Here is a 21,600-nt window from a genome sequence, read left to right as displayed (position 1 = left end):
GTTATGAATAATAGAAATGGCAGCAGAGATTTTATTTGTGTTCCCTTTTATCTTGGTGCAATCTCCCATACGAGATTACTCTATTTCTTTCCTCTTGAGCAGTGTCTTGTGAGACACCATAGCTCGAGGACACAAGAAACGCTTCCTCATTGAGGAATTTATTTTTTGAACGTAACAATGCACAAGCAAAAATCTTTGTTTGTAGTGGGGAGAACATTGGCAAATTTTATACTTATGTCAATCTATATAATTTAAACTGGCAAATTTTATACTTATGTTAATTAATAAAATTTGAATTGTTAATAGTTTTCTTCCAAACTTTGAATTGCCACTACGATTTATACCCTGTCACCAAAATCTCGGGAACAAGACGGAGCGTCATGTGGTCCTACGGCTTTATAACCCCAATCTCCGCGGTGAAGATAATTTTTAGAAGCATCCAAAGAGGCCCTAAGTGTGATTATTTGCGACTACATCTTTCACTAAGATGATCTCATCTTGATAAACAAAAATGAACCACCATGACATGCGAAAATTGTCTACTTTAGAACCATTGCTTTACTTTTTAAATGGTCCCTCTTTATATCAATAATTTTGTATCACTGCTTTAATTCTGATAGGGTCGACTTTTACATCAATGCATTGATTTTTCTACTAATCTCCACCTCAAAATGATCTCTCTTATTGTATTTATGTATTTCATTTACCTTTCTATTTCTGAGTTTTCCTCTTCATATAAATGCTTTATAATGCATTTGTTCGCTAAAATATCTTCATTTTCATATGATGTGTAAACAAGAAATCATAAATAAGATGGTTTACTTTCTTCCATTTTCACAAATAATCTTTGAAAATGGAAAAAAATCAAGGGTTGAATTGTGCTTTGCGATTTTTTCCCTAAGGGGCCATTTGGATACGCGGATTTTAGAATCGAGGTTTTTAGTCTGAAAACAGTGTAAAAGAGGGTTCATGATCAAGCTGTTGCATGCTGTCCTGGCAACGTTTCTTGGATTTTAAGTAAGAAAACCAGGTTTTAGAAACCTCTTCTCCAGCGCATCCAAACGGCTATATGATTTGATCTGAATCTTTATTTTTGTTTGCTATATATTGTAATTCAAAACAATAACAATACAATACAATACAATACAATACAATAGTAGGGGTCCACGCCAAACTCCAACTTACTAATAAAATAAAAAAAGGGGAAAGATATCCCCCCCCCCGGATAAAATCCCCCCTTTAACGTTGTTATTTGTTAAGTTTTAAAGGCAAAGAAAAACGTTACAGGGGGTGAATTTATCCTCGAGCACGGAACCATTCTCACAGAAACCGTTAAAAGGGGGGGATTTGATCCGTTTAAGCGGGGGGGATATCATTTCCCAAAAACAAAAACAAAAAAAAGATATTGTAATTATGTGTTTCACCTATTAGGTACCCTAAATTCCTATTGGAAGATCTTAGTTTTTATTTTTCCTACGTAAATACACCGCACGTGCATTGCACGTGCTTTTTTACTAGTATAGTATAAAGGGGGAAGTCGTGAGTCAAGTCTTTTCACTTTTCCCATTCTAAGAAAACCCATGTTGTGAGAGTATAACCATGCACCTCTTTCAAATTTGAAAATGCATGGAGGTGCGAGAGTTCTTTGGCCGCCGACGGGAGAACTCTACGGGGATGTGAGAGGACTGTGTAGCTGTGGATATAGATTAGAGAGTTTGAAAGATGTCTATCTAGACATCATCGTAGCTGGCTACTCTGTATCAAAAGCTCTCCAATCGTTGAAGGTTCACCGAGACTGTTGTAGGAAAAACCTTATTCTCCCAAGTAATGGAAAAATTCTAAAACTCCACCCCGATCGTCACCAAGGAGTTTCCAAGAACCTGTTTTTGAATTGAGCAGTGATGGGGAATACCCTATCCCTGATAGGAGGAAACTATATGATCGCAGAAGAAGGTCAGGAGGATGGACTGAGAGGATAAGTCCAAGCTCAAATCATCTCTTGGTTGGCGATTGGACATGTACAGAATGTGGATACTATAACTTTGGTAGTCGAAGCTACTGCAAAAAAATGCTTTATACCTAGAGAGGATGGAGCAACAGGAAGAAAGTCCAATCGTGGAAGGAGGGGGAAGGATGTGGAAAGGGATAATCCAAATCCGTAGCCTGTTGGGAGACACCCGGAAATTACTGTATCTGGAAAAGAGGTGGAAGAACAGAAGAAGATCCTTAAAAAATGCTTAGTGGGTCGAATGAAAGGAACTTCATGGAAGCTTGAAGAGATTTGGCATTGGGCGAGAAGAGCATGGGATCTCCCCCACCTTACCGAACCATATGTTATAAACTCATTAGAGATTCTTTTTTGCTTCAAATCAGAAAATCAACCATTCAGGTCCTCGGGCAACGTGGTGATGCGATGGGAGTTTACATAGAAACCTTACAAACCTAGAACCCGGCCCTTAAAATGGGGCAAGAACAGTCTACCTGAGATTCTATGATATCCCTCTCCACGCATGGACACTATCTACAGTAGAGGCCCTTCAGAAAATCTACGGGGAGGTTCTCCAAGTCCAGCAATCGGGGAATCATGATAATTGTTTAGAGTTTGCTTCTGTTAAGATTCTTACCTCAGATTGGAAGTATGTGTCACCATTTATTAAGATGAAAGTGGAAGATAAAAGCTATTTAATTCGTGTAAGAACCATGCCTTTCGTAGAAGCCATTAATGGAGGTCATGTGCATGAAAACGATGAAAGTTATCAAGGGGTGGATCAGAATCCAGTTGAATGGGTGGTGCCTATCACCAATACTCCATCACCGGAGGAGAGGGCTGCCTTTGATGAGGTCAGAAAAGATAATTATCTCCATCAGGGCACGAACAAAGGACCGCTGCACCCTAGATTCAAATTTGAATTAGGCTCTAATGAGGCTGAATCCTCATTGGCCGGTATGCTGAGAACACGGCATCATGCGGCAGAAGGTCGGCCTCTTGAGATGACTAAGCGTAGGGCATTAAATGACCCTACTCGTGGCGTGGAGAGAATGAAGAGCCAAAAAAGAGGAGAGAAGAAACAAGGTCTAAAACTTCGTAGGGTCCCGAGGCAGAAGGATGTCAATTCACCTGAAAAGATAACTATCATTTGGATATTTGTAAAGGTAACCACATATTTATTGCCTCGCATCCCGATCCTAGAAATCAAGGGAAATACGCTAAGAAGTATACGAAAAAATTTTGTACTAATCCTGCATCCAACATGCATCGTAGTTATGGAAACGAGAATAATGATTTCTCAAGGCACTCAAGAGTCGGTCCTCTCTTATATAAAAAAGAGGGAGGGCAAGGGTTTTGGCATACACGAATCAAAAAAATGAAATTTGTCTCTACCCTCCTTGACCTCTTAGAGTCCATTAACATGGACGGGAATTCCGGTTCCTCCGCTGAAGAAAGAAGATTTGACAGAACAGGTAAAAAACAAGATGGCGAGGGAGGAAGGATTGGGTGTGGAAGAAAAAATTTCCTTCAAAAGACATGGACATGTTAAAAGGATGAAGCGTCAACAATCAACCTCACGAGGGGAAATCGCACAGGCTTATTTGGAGCATCAGTGGAAGAAACTCCTAGAGGAGGCTAAGGGTAAGGAAGTGGAGATTGAAGCCCTTGCAGGCAAGAAAATGATAGAAGAGGTCTGTGTTCCTCCACGAGCTCCGCCACTTCAAAAAAGCATTGACAGAAGAGAAGAAAGCCTTGGAAGAGGGGACGGATTCAGAGGAGGATGGGAGGATCTATCAAGCACGGATACGAGTACGAGGTGCAGGTACGACACGATACGGGTACGTGGTTACATGATTTTTTTTATAAAAAAATAGGATACTGGTATGTTTGGGTACGCTGAATATAATATATTTTTATATTTTATTATATATTTATAAAATTAAAAATTAAATATTTTGTTAAAGAATTCAAATAATTTAATTGGACGATCTTTTGTTACAGATTAAAGATATAAAGCATGATATATAGAGCTGTCTTGAAATACAATAAACTGCTTCTTGCCTCAGATGCTTCTTGCCTTTTGAGCATACAATAAACTTGAGATGTAGATGCATTGTAGTTTTAGTACATGGACATTGCAATTTCTTAGGAAAAAAGAAATGTTGCACTCAGATTTAAAACGAATTAACTTTACATCAATCTGCAATTTATTGAACATCATCTCACTGCAACCATAAGTAAAACAGGTTTCTAAACTAAAAAGGAAAACTGAATAATAGTTGATGCATTGATTACGCAGATAGAAAATCTTTTCCCTGTAATCTGTATATCATGCTTTATATCTTTGATGTTTGCAGATAGGAAAATAAAATGCGATATGTTTTACAAAAGATATTCCCTGTCGTAACTACAATTTAATTGGAACGTAAAGAAGTACTCTTTCCTAGAGCGGATGATGAGGGCCTCCGGAGAGTGCAGGTGCGCCCTCATCTTCCGGATGATGTTTGGGTGCGTACCCGGTACGCGCCTGGAGAGTACCCGGGAGTACCCGCACCCGATACGCACCCGATACGGGTGCGTGGGCCTCCGGAGAGTACCCGTGCTTCGTAGGGGAGGATGTAGTCAGTGAGGGTCCATCTCAAGAGATAAGGAGAAGGATGATCAGGACTCGGCGGAAGAAAACGTGGAGTTGTTAGACAAGGAGAAGCAAGCATTCATGGAAGAATTTGAAGAGATGTCCGACGCTGGGCATTGGCTTTGAGGAAAATGTGGAGAAAACGAAGGAGATGCTTCTTGACATAGAGAAGCGAGACACGGTGGAAAAGGGAAAGACGTCAGGTAGGGGTAGCAGGGAGCTTAAGGCTCTAAATAAATGAGGGGTTTTTTTCTTCCGGTAAAAATGTTTTTTGTTGGATTTTTGTGGGTTGCCTTAGAGGTTTTTGTTTTTGGAAGGTGTTAGAAGGTCGTGTTGTTTTGGATGTTGGTGGAAGATGGAAAGAGGGAAGTGTTTATTGGTTTGGTTATTGAACCATTACCCTAATTGAGGAATTGGATGGTAATGAGATTATCTGAGCATGCTTGAGGGACTTAAGGTCCTTCGCTGCTCGAGGGATTATCATCTGTTAATCTCTAATTTGCTAGCGTGAATGGGTATTTGAAATGTTTTATGAATGATTGGGTGAAGATACAATAGGTCTTTGGTGAAGTTTAAGTTAATTTGTGGAAATGTAATATCTCCTTATAGACACAGTATGTTTTCTCTTTGGGCATAAGAATCAGTCCTATGCCTTTCATATTCTGTACTCTAGGGGACTCCCGGTCCCCTCTGTTTTTGTAATGATCTCAGTATATGAAATATATTGCCAATTTCAAAAAAAAATCTTTTCACTTTTCCCATTCAAACCTCACATCCTTTTTCCCTTTCATCTCCTTCCGTCTTTTCACTTTTCTCCACTCGCTCTTCTTCAATCCCTCCATCTATTCAAGACCTTTCTTTCTCTTACGTAAGTCATAACCAATGCAACTTTGGCATGGTATCAGAGCCATAGAGATCCTACAATCCTCGGGAAGATCTTGAAGAAAAGTTAAGGATCTATCAAAAGAAGCTGGAATCTTGCAACCTCAGTTCACGTGAAGTTATTGTGGTAATTTTCTTGCCTTGCACAAGGTAAGACAAGTCAGATGTAGATCAAAACTTTGGTTAGATTATGTGAATTCTGAAAATCTTTTTAAGCCCCCTTTTGCGAAGATATATTCTGTGGAAGTTTGTGTATATTTAGATCTGCTTTAGATTAAACATATGATTCGGATCTTACATAAGTGTTTCTGGAAATCAGTTTGAGATATTATTGAAGGCTATAATACAATGTTGAACAAAGATCATGATTTAGGTTCAGTAAGACCTAAATTTAACTTTTCGAACTAGATCTGATTTATTCGTTACTTTGGCATCCTTTACATTCAAGGAAACTCTTAGAATCTAAACTGGTTGCTTGTTGGAATTTTGATGATGGCGTGATTCGAACAGCGGTTGCATATTTTTTATTGGAGATATTTGTTATATTTAGATGTGCATCCTTCAATTTTCCTCATTCTCTCCCCTTTTCCATACACCGTTATGGTTCCTTCGAGTAACAGGTCAGAATATATCATTCCCAAAGTCGATAGCACAAATAGTTCATTTTTAAAATACAATTTTACAATTTCCGGGTGTCTGTTAAAGGGAAATGAATGATGAATACGATGGATTCTCGTATGGAAAAAAAATAATGAAAAGGAATTAAGCCAATGAAAGATGAACAATGCTGAAGTGCTTAGCCGTATCCTAAGTTGAGTGAAGACTTCTATAGATTTGAATATCCGCCCCCATAAGACTGGGAAGGAGACATAGGAATACATACCAGCAAGCAAATCAGGCAAAACTCTTCACGGTAGACTATGATATCTCTGACTACCCATAGTCATAGGGTGGTAATAAGGATATCCAATGCTATTACACTTGATTTACGAGCTTGTGGGCTTAATAGGATATGCTTTCTCCTCAGATAGTGTCCGAGACTACTTATAGAGTTATAGGGAATCTATGAAACTACAAGTCTTCCAAGATTGTAGGCATACACAGTTTCTTATGCACCTTCATCCACATTTCAAAACTGCAAAGTCAACATTAACAATAGGGGAAAGTTTGTCTCTTCAATCTGCCCTGTCAAAGTTACTAGAGCTTGAGACACACATTCGTAAATAAGCTACTATCGAGGCAAGTCCACCATCTTCTCAGGACATTATTTTCTTACTCAACATGATAGATGAATGCAAAAACAATGTAATCTTAGTCATGTTCAATGCTATGAATGTAAGGTGTATAGACCCATTCCATCGAACTGCAAGACGTAGAACACCTAGTCACAGTGGAGGTGTCCAGGTCATATTTATTAGTTAGTGTTTTCGAAGAAGAGAAGCCCATGGAAACCCTCATACTCATCATCAAGGAAAAGGGGCTCCTACGAAAGTATATCTCATGAAAATGCATACCAAGTTACAATGACATCCACCGTTAAGACACAGATCAAGCAGCAGGTACTCATCCCACTATAGAAGCTATTCAGAAAATCATGTAGATATGGTAAAAGTTGATCTTGCACTCCTTTATAGTGTATAGATTATGGGGCCTTCAATCATATGACTGGTCATAAGAATCTTTTATATGTGCAATAATATAATTGTTGAGAAGAAAGAAGAGATGAGAATGAGAGAAGAATGTGTGAGTTAGAGCCTAGCTCCCCCTCACTTATGTATTTATATAAGAAAGATTTTGAGTACAGTGACCACTATGCCCCTTAGGCATATATACACGTCTAACAATAATGATCGTGAAAAATCATCACAGCTAATGGGGCCCATTTACCCATATCTAGCATTAGTTTAGTGTCATTGTCTATCCATCCAGATCATGCATTTCATCTTAATGTTGTTCTTTCTGCTCCCAATCTATCATTTAATTTACATGTTGGACAAATTGCTGAGAATAATTGTTCAATTACCCTTTTCCTTCCTAGATGTGTCATTCTAGCTCTTCGTACAAAGTAATTGGGACAGGGGCATAGACGTGGACCGCATTTCTCCCTAGACTTTGATAAGCGGATTACATTATCATATTATTTGTTCCATTCCTCTTTTACCTAACATTCAACACATAAATAGTTTCTGGTCTATGTGGCATAAACATTTTGATCATCCGCATAAAGACCGTTAAACGTGTACATATGGATTGATGGTAATAAATTTGATGTTTCTCATATTCTTTTGTTGCTTGTGAATCTTGTTCTCCAGGTAAAAGTGTTCAAATTTCCATTCTTTTAAGCACCCACATTTCTCATGCTTCAATTGAGTTAGTTCGTGGAGGTTTTTTGGGCCCTAATCCAGCATCGACTTTGTGGGGTTTTCGTTACTTCGTTCTATTCATTGATAATTTTTCTAGATATACTTGGATAATTCTGATTCATGTATAAAGTCGCATCCATATTTTGTAATTTTCGTCGGATAGTAAATCCATTCAAATTAATATCAAAGTTTTGTGATCTGATTCAAGGGAAGAACACTCCATAGAATTTCAGAAATGCTTGAGAGCAAAGAGGATCCAGTCTCAACGAGGGTGTCTAAATATCATTGGAATGTGGTTCTAGAGAGTAAAAATAATCAAATACTTGTTCTTTTTCGCAGTGTCAAGGTTCTAGTTGTAAATTTTGTTTCGATAAGCCAGAAATGGCCAAAACATTCCGGTTTCGTTTGAAAACCGGAACGAAACAACCAAAATTCCGTTTCGTTCCGGATTTCGTCCGATTTCAATGAATTTCGTCCAAAATTCCTGAAATTCAGGATTTCGTCTGGAGTTTGTCCAGCTAATTGTTTTTAAAATTTGCATTGTCCATTTACTTAAGATTTGCATGTAAATAACGGACTACCCCCATTTGGATCTACTAAAAATAGTTTCAAGACCCAAATCTAAAGGGATAAAAAGTCAACTATCCAGTTCTGGTACAAAATTTAAAAAAAAAAGGGTTGGGTCAACATCTTAACTTCCAAACAGTGGGGTATTTTTCCAATTTTAAAAATTTATAAATTCTATCATGTCTAAACATTATTAAATCCCAAAAGTCCGGTAAAAAATCTCATAATTTGGTCTCCAGAAATTTTCATCTTGTCAGGCACTGGTCAACACACTGGTAAACAGTCAACACAAGCATTTCAGCTGACTCATAGTGATTTTCCTTTAAGTAAATGTTGGATCATTTACATATTTGTTTCATTTAGTTGTTTCTTATATTTTTCTTACAATTTCTGATTTTTTGAAATTTTTTCCATATTTTTTACTACTTTTTTCTGGAACAGAAAGTTTCGAACGAAATTTGACCGAAAAAAATTCGTTTCGGTGGCCAAAACGAAATGGCCACTGAATCCAGTCTTCCTCATTGTTTGTGGCACGAAGAAGCATCTACTATTGTTCACCTTATAAATTGTATAAGTCTCTCTTGTGTTAGGCAACAAAATCTCCACATCATCGTTTATTTGGGAAACCTCTCGATTATTCCTTAATTCAAGTTTTGGCTGTGTTTTCTGCATCTTCATTCTCATAAATATGATAAGTTATCCAATCTAGTAAAAATGTGTTTTCTTTGGAAATGGTGATAGAGAAAATGGTTTTTAGATGTTATGACATGGGAAAGCATGTAAGAGAGTATCTTGTCATGTTTTTCTTGAGAATATTTACTATCATACTTTCCATCACCTCCTTTTTCCATTATCTCATTTATTCCTTTGTTTTCTAATGACTATGGAACTAGTATTTCAATGACTAACTCACCTGAAATCTAAAGCCCTTTATTCACTTATCATATGAAAAGAAATTGTCCAACTTATTGTTCCTACACCAGATCCTTCAACCATACAAGGCACTTCTTTACGTTTATCTTCTCCCGTCAGATTCTTTTTCATATGCTTTATGTCCTTTATGTTTATCTCTACATGTTTCTAACCGCATGGTCATTTGGATTTCCTCCTAAATATCGTTTAGCAAGATTAAACTACATTTTTATTGGTACGACTACTAACTACAACCATCGATCTTTCTAAAATGCAGTTACAAACGAAATGCTTATAAATAAAAACATATATAATTTAACACTGTCACTCGGTGACTACCTAGGCACACAAACAATTTCCTAGGTGCCCAAGGGTGGTCGTCGCCTAGGCTATTTAAAGCATTTATATTTCCTAGTTATCACCAATGCAATAAAAACACAATGTCTGAATATTGTTGGGACTTGGATGAGTACTCTAGTAGGGTTATTAAATTTAGTATAGAAAATTGATTTCAGATCTAGAGGCCTTTCAACCACAAAAGGGCTCCCAACTAAAGAATATAAAATAAGGTTTAATAATTTTAAACATGATTCCAACAGTAGAAATAGCAATCAGCATTAATGTAAAGAGGTTGTTAATTTATGGCACGTTACTTTCTAGAGGTTTTAATATATGAACTGCATATAAAGTGCAAGAAGACAAAAACGTTCAAGTAGGAAGATACAACAAGCTTCAAAAGGGGGTTAAATTCGGTTCTCTTGCTAGCTTGATTACAAAATTACAACAATTTTGGAGGGCTTGGAGAGATAAGGGAGTTTGGAACATTTACTTGGGAAATATTTGGACAGTTCAAATAACCCACTCACTTTCAAGCAAACACGACTGACTGATAGCAGGCAGTCAACTCAATTCACTTAAGAGATAATATTAGTCGTCGATAATCCAAACTTTAAAAACTAAAAAAAGGTTAGAATCTTGTACAGCTGCCCAGTGCTACACATATAATCTGCAGAGAACTAAACCTTCTAAATAGCAGGATTATATGTACATATGTAACCATGAGGCACAAACTAATCTTCTCCAAGTAATGTTGGGGTCGTAGGTAATAAAAGCAAGGGTCAAATTCCTAATTCCATGTTTCCATGCTTTGTGCTCAGTACTCCTCAAGTTTTGGAGCTCCTTTCAATTAGAGACTTTATTGAAAGTAGCTCCAAAACTTGGTCTAGAACAAATTCGCATGTGGATGATAAAAATACCTCACACTTCGCTTTAAATTGAATTTTTGGACAAAGAGAATGATGTCAAAAGCAAACAATAGAATGTAAAGTGCAATTTTTTCATCTTTTATTGAATGATCACGTGTGCCAAAACAATTTTAACCCCACTAAATTAAATTTGAGAAGAATAAACAATAAAACCTCTTATGTATAAAAATTAAAGACCTTGAAATAGCTAATATAAAAGAATAACAGGGCTAATTCAAGAAAAAGTCACAAAATAAAGGAGAAGCCAGAAATTTAAAACTTACGTGCACATGCACGCACTATAGATTGCACATAATCCAACTTCCTCAAAAAGACAGTGCCTGAACTTTCGGCATAACGCATATTTGGTTGGCTACGAATAGAAGAAATGTCTGTCTGCATATACAAATCTCAATTTAGGTTAATACAAAAAAGGCTATCAACTTGAAAGATGTTCAAAAATCATAGAAATGAATTTGCAAAGAAGTTGTACAAGTCAACAAAAAAAAAGAAAACCAGACAAGTCCATTTACCTCAGTGAAAGGACGATGAGGATTCGGATAGTAGCATGCAAGAACAGCCACAGCTGCTTCCCGGTATGCCAACCTCAGTTTTAATTCCACCGGAATTTCAGTGCTATCTTCTTGACCAGTTTCAAATGTACCCTTTTGCTGCAAAAGCATCGTGTGCAAGGAGAGGAGAGGAACATGAGCACAACCAAGGCATGGTTTTAAATTTCGGCTGAAATTTCAGATTTCAGCCAGGACCGAAATTTAAAACTGAAACCGAAATTTAAAAATTTTGACCGAAATTTGCACTGAAACCGAAATTGTCACCAAAATTTCGTTTTTGGCTGAGACCGAAACCGAAACCGAAATTTCAATCCTTGAATCAAAGTAATATAATAGATCCACACAGTTTATATATGCCAATAAGAAGATAAGGGAAAACCTACCCTCTTCAAGGCTTCTAACATTTCCTCTCGTCCAATGTAGTCTAAATCCTTTCTGGCAGTTAAAATTCCAGCTTCATTCCTGCCAATCAATTCCAATAGTGTTTGAACATCTCTCTTACCACGATGTTTAGAAATAATTACGAAGTTTCTAGTGATTACAGTATATTTTGTAGCTCTGCTCCAGTAAAATCTACTGTATTCTCTGCAATGTCCTGGAGAAGGGCCTCTTTTTCCTCTTCCGAACGGAAAAACTTGTTCCTAGCATGCACCTTTTATATGTATAAACCACCCATGAGAACCCCTACCAAAAAAATTGTGCGGCGGAACCTACTATACAAATAAAAAGTGACCAAAATGCTGGGGAAAAAATACCTGTAATATGGCCAACCTTCCATCTTTAGATGGCAAACCAACCCTTATAATCTTGTCAAAACGGCCTTTTCTCAAGAGAGCAGGATCCAAAATATCCAGTCGATTGGTTGCACCTATAACTAGCACCTGACAAGCCAATATTAGTGGTAGAGATCCAAAAATGTCTTCCGCCAAATCAAAGGACAAAATTATATGCCATACCTGTGAAGTTGCAACTTTGAACCCATCCATTTCCGTCAGTATCTGAAGCAGGCCTTGCTCCCTTTCAGCACCACCCTGTAATCAGTGCATATATAATCAAAATATTACTTATCAGAGAAGTGACAGGCATGCCATTCAAAAAAGAAAGTGACATACACTCCAGGACTAGAGGATAACTAAAAGTAAACAATAGGCTATCTTAGGGCCCCAAATGCAAGATTTAGCACCTAAAAGTAATAGATTATGAAGTAAGAATGGGTACTTCCCTGAGCTAGACCGGCCTCAAACTGAGGAAGGGAGATTTCTCCTCTGTAAGCTGTAACAATCTCAGGCCTTCCAGCAAAAGCAAAATTATTTATCTCCTTGAGTTGCTTCAGGCTCAAATAACATTAAACAATAAGGGTAACAGAGTAGAGACCATATGGAGCATGACAGTGCTTTGTGGCCAAAGGTGATACCTAACCAACCTGGTCTAATGCTCATGGGTGACTCTCTTTCTGCCTGTTCTGTGCCAGACTATCTCCCCGTTTCAAGCTCTGATCGTAGCACAAGACATAGGGTCCTACCATTTACGAATAGCTTGGAAAAAAAAAGTTCAACAGCATGTATTAACCTAGTTGTACACAAGAACTAATATGCTTCCTCATAGTCATAAGAAGAACTTATCAAGCCAGATTTGTTGTGTGATGGTGCCTGCAGTAACAGATGTCTCTAAGAGAAGAAAGGCCTTTACATTAGCGAAGGTGTTGGCCAAACATTTCATGAGCCTCAAATGTAACAGTTCTGGGGCCACCAAGCTGTGAGCTACCAGATCCAAGCTTTTAGAACCTGAGCGAAATGGTGGGACAATGATTAAATGAGGCCTATGGATAGGACATAACTCATTATTTCCATTCGAAGAGCCTGTTCCAATAGTTAAGTTTGAGGGGACTCCTTTTTATCTTCCTTTCAACCAGAAAATTGACAATTTTGGGTTCCAGTGATGATACATCACTTGTGTGTTCGTTACTGGAAGTGTCACATCAAGTAGACCATTGTAAACTCAACTCAACTCAACTCAACTCAACTAAGCCTTTGTCCCAAAGTAGTTGGGGTCGACTAATGAATCTTTTAGAAAATTTTCATGAAGAAGGTGAAAGAATCTACCAGGCTCAAATTGACTAAGTCTAATCCTGACACTAGTTGGGTTCGTTTACATGGATCATTTTCTTTCATTCTCTCCTATCCAAGGTCGTGTTCTCTGTTATGTGCCTAGCCATCAAGTCTTTCCTCACTGTTTCTACTCAAGTTGTTTTCGGTCTGCCCCTACCTCTTTTTACTCCATCAACTTGGCATGAGTCACTTCTTCTCACTGGAGCATCCAAAGGCCTACGTTGGATATGCCCAAACCATCTTAAGCGGTGCTCTCTCATCTTCTCCTCAATTGGTGCCACCCCCACCTTTTTATGGATGTCTTCATTTTTAATTCTATCTAACATTGTGTGGCCGCACATCCATTAAGCATTCACATCTCCGCTACACTCATCTCATGCACATGTTGCTTCATGGTGGTGGCCCAACATTCTGAGCCGTACAGCATGGCTGGCCTCACAACTATCTTATAAAACTTTCCCTTCAACTTGGTAGGTATTTTACGGTCGCATAAAACTCTTGAAGCATGCTTCCACTTCAATCAACCTGCTCTTATTTTGTGGTTAACATCCTCTTCAATCTCTCCTTCCTTATGTAGGATTGAACCAACATAGCGAAAGATATCCTTCTAAGGTACCTCTTGTCCAGTCATATTTACTACATCCTCGCCCCGCCTCCTTACATTACTAAAGTTGCACTCCATATACTCTGTTTTAGTCCTACTCAGTCTAAAACCTTTGGATTCCAAAGTAATTCTCCATAACTCTAACTTAGCATTAATTCCTGCTTTGGTTTCGTCAATCAATACTATGTCATCTACAAATAACGTACACCACGGCACCTCATCCTGGACACCCTCCGTAAGTTCATCCATAACTAGCGTAAAAAAATGAACATGATTCTATTCTAAAAAATTGAAAACCTAATTCTTAGAAATGAGGTAAGGAACGTAATTCTGATTCTGGAAGGAATCCAAAGAATAAAAATTGATTCTAGCTTCCAGAATGAGAATCAAGAGAATAGTTAAAGAACGCACCCTAAGCTAGTGATTTATCAAAAATATTTCCACTTTACGCTTTGCCACAGCACCCAACGGAGGAATATTTTTCCCATGGAAATCTCTTTTTTCCATATTTTTTGTCATACATTTAAGCAGCTCCCAAATATGTTTCCACAGTAAATAATAGAAAATTTTTGAATTGCCTTCTGATGCAGTAAATATAGATTAGAAAATTGCATGAAAAAAATGATATAATATGTACATAGCAGCAAAATAGTGTACGAGAATAAACATCACATCTCATCTCACCCCACCAATGTCGGGCCCACCACGTTTACTACCAATTGCATCAATCTCATCAATAAATATAATGGACGGTGCATAAGATCTGGCACTGGCAAAAAGATCCTTGACACGAGATGCTGCAACACCCACAAACATCTGCAAGAATTGAATTTTATATTAGAAGGTGGAATCTACTCTTGGAACTAAAACGATATAACATACAAGTCTCCAGGTAAACTGACAGTGCCGTCAATTTGCAGATAAAGCTGCAAATTGAAAGCACCATCAAACAATACATGGAATTCAAGCACATTCAGGCATAAACAGCACACACGGATACACATACATAAATTTACTGCTAAGTATAGGAGTTACATCCACCCAGTTTCAAGTTCCAAAACATCCAGATTTGCTAGAATGCGCCAGCCACTCATTCTAACACATTTTCTTTACTAACATCTAATGAAACATTTACCTCATAACTCAAGAATGAATTGAAGTCCACATAAAGTATAATTTACAAACTTCAGACCACATACATAAATCGAAGCTCAGTACCATAAATGTGCCAGACTAATTATTAATCCTCAGACATTGATCAAATTCTGATCAATGGTGTAAGGATTGGTTTATCCCAAGGACACTAATAGACAGGAAGTGGAACAAAATATAACATGCTTCTGCACCACCCAAAAGAAACACATCATTTCCAAGCAAACTTCTGACAATCTAATGAGTGGCAAAACAAGCAAGTACAATTTAACTAACTCTCGTTATGAAGCTATTAGGAGAGACATAGAGCAATTATAATCCTTTCCAAGTCATATAATTGGTGTTGCCGACATTGCTTGCAAAATGATCGGCAATCACTGTGATCCTTTCAAATGTTAGTGTGCGCATCACACAGTTTGGGCCAATCATGATTAACTCACTGGACATTAGTCACATCACATGCATGTGGCCACACAGTCTAATGGTCTAGACTTTCACATGATGGGCCTACAGTGGATGTCATTGTAAAATATACATCAATAAGAGGATTCAAATCATCCTATTGATGACCTTTAAATCAATGATTAGAAGAAACAAACTATCAGCAGTCCATATTCAACAAGCAAAAAGTTCGTGGAGCCAAATGGCTGTACCATGGTTTAACCGTGGTAGAGCCCACCTCGTGGAAGCAAATGGCTATATCATGGTTCAACCATGGTAGAACCCACTATATGGATGGTCTCGATCTATTTAAACAAAACATATGATGGCAAAAACATGGCGAGCCAGAAGTATGGGTTTAAGAAGTCTCTAGTCCAAAAAAAGGAGCAAAATGCGAGTGGGTGTGCTTGTACATATACATACACAGGTGAAACATGTATGTGACAATTGAATAGATTGAGTGTGTGTGCGTGCACATATACATACACAGGTGAAACATGTATGTGACAATTGAATAGATTGAGTGTGTGTACGTGTACATGTACATACACAGGTGAAACATATCCGTGACAATTGAATAGATTGAACTAAGATTTTAGCTTTTGGGTTTTGTGTTTGGGTTGATGGGATTGGGCCATAGAGCTCACATACAAACAAATAAAAGCCTAAAGTCTTTTCTGCATTTTGTTCAGTTAGGAGAATATTTCTGTACTTTTTCTATGAATAACTCAAGTGATCTAACTTGACTTAAATTGGCGATGGACCCTCAATTTGTGGGTGTGGGTGGATGTCATAGGTTGGGTTTCTCCCAACTCTAAGAACACAATTCATTACCCCAACTTCTTCTCTTTCCCTTCTCTCTTTCTTTTTTTTCTCTTTCTTCTTTTTCTCCTCCAAAGATTGCATGGTATCAGAGCAAGGTTAAACCCTAAGCATAGATGGAAGGGTTCGTCTCTAGTTATTTTCCGCTCATCTCAGATTCATGAATATTTTTTCCATTTTTTTGCATTGAGGGAAGATCATTCCTAGGGATTCCATACAGTCACACAGCTGACATCATCAGTCGTATATGCTACCACATGCATCTCCCTTAAAGCATAGATCCTTTTGAATAAAGCCCTTCCAATCATCCTTATCGGTGGTTGTTGCCCGTTTGAAGAAGATGTAAGGGTCAAAAGGTAAACCCAATTTTCTCTATCTAGAAATAATTCAGTTTAACGAGATCTTCAAATCTAGATCTCCTTCACAAGGATTTCTAAATCTAATGCTGTTTGATTGGATCATACCTAGGGTTGCAACTCGGGTCGGGCGGGTCGGGTTTTCCAGAACCCTACCCTACCCATGAAACTACTTCGGATCAGGTTTATTTTTTAAAAACCCAAGATTCCTAAACCCGACCCTACCGGAGATAGTTTTTCGGGCCGGGCCGGGTTTTTCTACACCCGTTACATGCACCACAGTATCTTAGAAATTTAGAAATGAAAAAAAAAAAAAAAGATATTCATCACAGCCAAGAATCAATGTCCCCAAAAGTAGAATCTTAAGAAGAGATGACAACATACACCAAGCTATATCTTGCTACTATAGCTTGGACTAGAGTATGTTATACACCAAGGATTAATTTATGTCTAACCGGAGGCAATATCAAACCTTTGTACTATTAGAGTAGAACACAATGAACCATTTTTTGTTGTACAAATACCATTAACTGAAAGCATTGAGAATCAAACGTTGGGAGAATCAAGGTGATGATTGAATACAAATTAATTGGTCTGGTAAGAATTTGTTTTTTTTTTATAGATTAGCTGGGATTGAACCTGCAACCTCAAGCTTGAGGATGCAAAGTCTCAACCATTGAGCTACAGGCCTAACCCCATGGTCTGGTAACAAATTACCATCGTGGGGGAATAGAAAAAGAACTGAAGATTAAGAACTGAGGAGAGGAGAGAGGGAGAGAGAGAGTTGCTTGCCTGGCTTTAATGGCGGTCGAGGAAAAATACAGAGGTGGTCTCTGTTCATCGGTGGACCAGAGAGAGACCATGGGAGTCTTGGTTCGTCGGTGGACCCCACTTGTTCATGTCTTTATAAAGAAAAAAAAAAACTGGGGAGAGAGAGAGAGAGACCATCGGAGTCTTGGTTCGTACATGTGGACCCCACCTGTTCATGCCTTTATAAAGAGAGGAATTATATGATGAAAGGGCATACAAGCACGTAAAGGTGTTTGGGAAGAGAGAGAGACAGAGACAGAGACAGAGAGTGTGTGTGACAGTTTTTTCGATATAAAATGCGTACTAACGCGGGATAAGAAGGAAGTGACACCGCTTTCTCGGGTTTTCGGGTTCCCAGATTTTTATATATTAAACCCGAACTGAACCGAGAAAATCTCGTGTTTTCAAAACTCAAAGACCCAGCCAGAGACCCATCCTCTTGAAACCCGGCCCTTTCCCTTCTCAGGTCGGTTGACGCGGGTCGGGTAAAACCCGGCCCAAGTTGCAACCCTAATCATACCGATGTTAGAGGAATCTAACCTGTGATTAGAACAAATGAAGCTTGAGTGAGTTGTGATGTTTATCCCTTACTAAAGTTGTCACCATTCTTAAAAGACAAATATAATCTGATGTTGAACGTTCAAATTTCTTATTTTTATCATGAAGAGTATGGTGGTGATTAAAGACACGTAATGGTTATATAGGTGTCTAGTGCCTGTAGTGTGCTGATAATTAGTGTAGTTTGCAGTTTTATATTGGTGTGCATCTAATGGTCAAAGAACAGTCATCACGGGTGACCACAGGGTCATTGGATAGTGGGATATTTAGTTCCAATCACACTAAAAATCCCGCATTACAGATCACTACAGCTCAGTCGAATGGTGTTAATTTTCTGAAGTGGTTACGGGCTATTAAGTAGTTTGTTGGAGGTAAACAGAAGAAGGGGTATATAAATGGCTGATATAAACCTCCTAGGATAGAAAATCACCAAGTACTGTGATTGGGAATCAAATAATTTGCTAGTAACATCTTGCCTCCTAAATTCCATGGAGACACAAGTGTCCATGACCATATATTCCCTATCTACAGCTAAAAAAATATGGGATATATCACATGAATTATACTCGGACTAGAATAATATGGCACAGGTGTATCAGTTACATCAAGGGATTTCCCAATAACGTCAAGAATAGAAATCTCTTCAGTAGTATTATACAAATTTACAGTCTATGAGCAGAACTTGCATTTTTGTAGGACCTTTTTTTTTTTTTTTTTGAATGGTATTTTTTTTTTTTGTAGGACCTTCACTTCCACTATTCAGTAAATGCAGAACAGCTCAAAAAGCATTGGGAGTACAAAAGAATATTTGAGTTAGTGGCTCATTTGAATATGGAGTTTGACCCGGTTCTTGTACAAGTTCTCGATTCAGTTGCCCTCCCATTCCTAAACAGTGTCTAATGCTTTATTACAAAGAGATGATCCTAGAACGATTGTAATGGACACACCAGACCTTTTTTTTTCTTTTTTTCTTTTTTGAATCGTAAAAGATACATCAGCCCATATACATGATAGATTTGCATTATTACCTGATTCAAGGGGACATGTTGGGAGGGATAGAGGATGTGGCAGACAGAATGATCGGCGGTCGTGAAAATAATAATTCTAATTGCGATGGGGGTCAAGACAGAAGACGGACAGTGGGTGACAAGAAGTGCTCCTACTGTCGAAGGAATAATCACAGTAGAGATCATTTTTGGGATCTCAATGGAAAGCCACCATCAATGTCTAGCAATGCCGTCTGTCATGACTACTACTTCGTATAAGTTTATCCCACAACAAGCTCCTCAATTGTCTACTAATGGTGACATGATCCAGGTATCCCACGCTGATTATAAATCTATAATTCGGGAGATGAACTTCCTTTAAGGTATGTCCACAGCCTCCCTAGCTCATTCAGGTACTTCGGCAACCCTTCATACTATTCATTTTCCGTCTCAGAACTCATGGGTGATTGACTCAGGGGCTACTAATCACACGTGTGGTACGTCTCGATCTTTATTATCGCTTTCTAGTTTAAATATTGTTAGTCATATTCATCTAGCAGATGGTATACCCTCATAAAAAAATTTGCTATGGGAACCATCCCTGCTTCTTTGACCTACATCTAACTTTAATATTCCTACCTGATCTACTAATACTCTCTCTATTAGTTAACTAAAATTTTGAATCGTGGTCATGGTTTTAAATTTCCATCAAAACCGATACGAAACTAAAATGTTTCCATTTCAATCCCCCACTGAAACACATACTGAAACAGAAACATATACCGAAATCGAAATATATATGGAAACGAAAACCGTAAGTGTATTAGTGGTACATTACATCAGTATGTGTTACATAATTATATTTACATGAATTGCATGTGATGTGTGGTGAATGTATTATGTATAAATAATTATATGGATTACATGTCAAATGTGGAATGTACTGAATTATCAGACACATGTGACATCGTATGCCACTAGGTTTCGATGTTCTTAAACCATTATGTATGGTTTTCTTACTTATGTGATGGTTCTATGTGAATATTTGTACTTATTCGGGCATTTCCTGAAGTTTCATCTTAAAATTCTATTGTTTGCATGTTTCGATACGTTATTGTGATATGAGAAGATTTTCACTGATATTTCCAACTGAAATCGAATTTCTGTTTCTGTGGCAATTGAAACCGAAATTTAAAACCTCGATTGTAGCATCACCATCTTTTTATCTAGGTGTGTTTTCCAGGATTTGCGAACAAACAAGATAGTTGATGAAGGTTGTGAGGCGGGCAGGATGTATCTTATCTTATGGATCCTCTGAGTTACAACCTTGTGTTGCTTTGTTAAGTCAGAAAAAAGATGGCATCCATTGTTTGGGCATCCATCTTTGTTACGTTTAAAGTCTTTGGTTCCTTTGTTAAAGTCCACTAATTGTACCGGTCAGTGAATTAGCTAAACATCAACGTTTTACCAATTCTCAGAGTTTAAATAATCACTGTGTTTCTCCATTTCAATTAAATTATTCAGATATTTGGGGACCTACTCACATTATATCTTATGTTGGTTATCGATATTACATTTTCTTTATTGGCGAGTGTACTTGTATGACTTGCATCTATTTGATGATAAATAAGTCAGAACTTCCAAATCTGGTCAAATCCTTTCACAAATAGACTCAAACCAATTCCAGTGTAATATTAAATTTTTTTGATCTAATAATGGGGGTGAATACCTTTCTTGTAATCTTCATCTGTATATGCAGGATCGTGGCAATGAATTTCAATCTTCATCTCCTCAGACTCCTCAACAAAATGTCGTCGCTGAAAAGAAGCACCAACATATATATGGCTTGAAAGTTGAAACAATATCCTAGCATGTTTTCAAAAGTTTAGCACGACTCCATTAGAAATTGGGTTTAGATGAAGCAGTGTTGATCACACTCTATTTGTGAAAAGAAAACAGAGGTGTACAACAGTTCTTGTTGTTTACGTAGACGATGTCATTTTGACAAGGCATGACAAAGAGTAAAACAATACCTAAAGAAATTACAAGACATCAAAGACATGATCTGTTTTGGTTTAGGGGTATTTATTGGGGATTGAAGCGACAAGATCCTCTATAGGTGTCTTCCTATCTAAAAGAGGAAATGTGTATTAGAACTCTTAACAGAAACTGGCAATCTTATAGTGAAGTCAATAGACACACCTATGGAGTTTAATCATAGGACATCGGCAGAAGATGGTAGATCTCTTTATAATCCAGGGAGACATCAAGTTGTAAGCAAGCTGACATGTCTCACCATCACTAGTCCTAACCTGACACTAACAGATGCAGTAAGTGTTGTCAGCCAATTCATGCATGCACCTACGAGAACTCACATGGAAGTTGTTCATCATATTTTATGATACCTAAAATCATCACCAAGCCGGGGTGTTGTTCGCCTTATGATAGGAGATCAACCTCAGGGTGTTGCACATTTCTTGGAGGTAACTTGGGAAGTTATAAACTTAACTTCGATGGGTCTAGCTTTGGCAATCCGGGTCCAGCTGGGATAGGCGAGGTTCTTAGAGATGAGCTTGGCAATGTTGCTTGGGCTTATGC

General features: G+C 37.9%; 1 protein-coding gene across 3 annotated transcripts in view; it reads right to left on the bottom strand.

The window, feature by feature from the left end:
* EMB3144 (AAA-type ATPase family protein) overlaps positions 1 to 21,600 on the bottom strand; it is a 91,371-nt gene that overhangs the window by 34,966 nt on the left and 34,805 nt on the right. For all 3 annotated transcript variants that reach the window (XR_013251599.1, XR_013251598.1, XM_077383071.1), the window contains exons 5-11: positions 14,562 to 14,693; positions 12,122 to 12,196; positions 11,921 to 12,046; positions 11,708 to 11,817; positions 11,549 to 11,627; positions 11,127 to 11,264; positions 10,878 to 10,989 (exon numbers count right to left, since the gene is read on the bottom strand). Coding sequence is in view for 1 of the 3 variants with exons in the window: in XM_077383071.1 (XP_077239186.1) it covers positions 10,878 to 10,989; positions 11,127 to 11,264; positions 11,549 to 11,627; positions 11,708 to 11,817; positions 11,921 to 12,046; positions 12,122 to 12,196; positions 14,562 to 14,693 (772 nt within the window). In the remaining 2 variants the exon portion in view is untranslated. The remainder of the gene's footprint in view (positions 1 to 10,877; positions 10,990 to 11,126; positions 11,265 to 11,548; positions 11,628 to 11,707; positions 11,818 to 11,920; positions 12,047 to 12,121; positions 12,197 to 14,561; positions 14,694 to 21,600) is intronic.

This window comes from Tasmannia lanceolata, unplaced genomic scaffold, assembly GCF_043159265.1.
Source record: "Tasmannia lanceolata isolate RefF3 unplaced genomic scaffold, GAP_Taslan_0.1 ptg000006l, whole genome shotgun sequence".
Taxonomy (NCBI): domain Eukaryota; kingdom Viridiplantae; phylum Streptophyta; class Magnoliopsida; order Canellales; family Winteraceae; genus Tasmannia; species Tasmannia lanceolata.
Note: the sequence above shows the minus strand (reverse complement) of the source record. Positions and strands in the feature narration are given on the sequence as shown.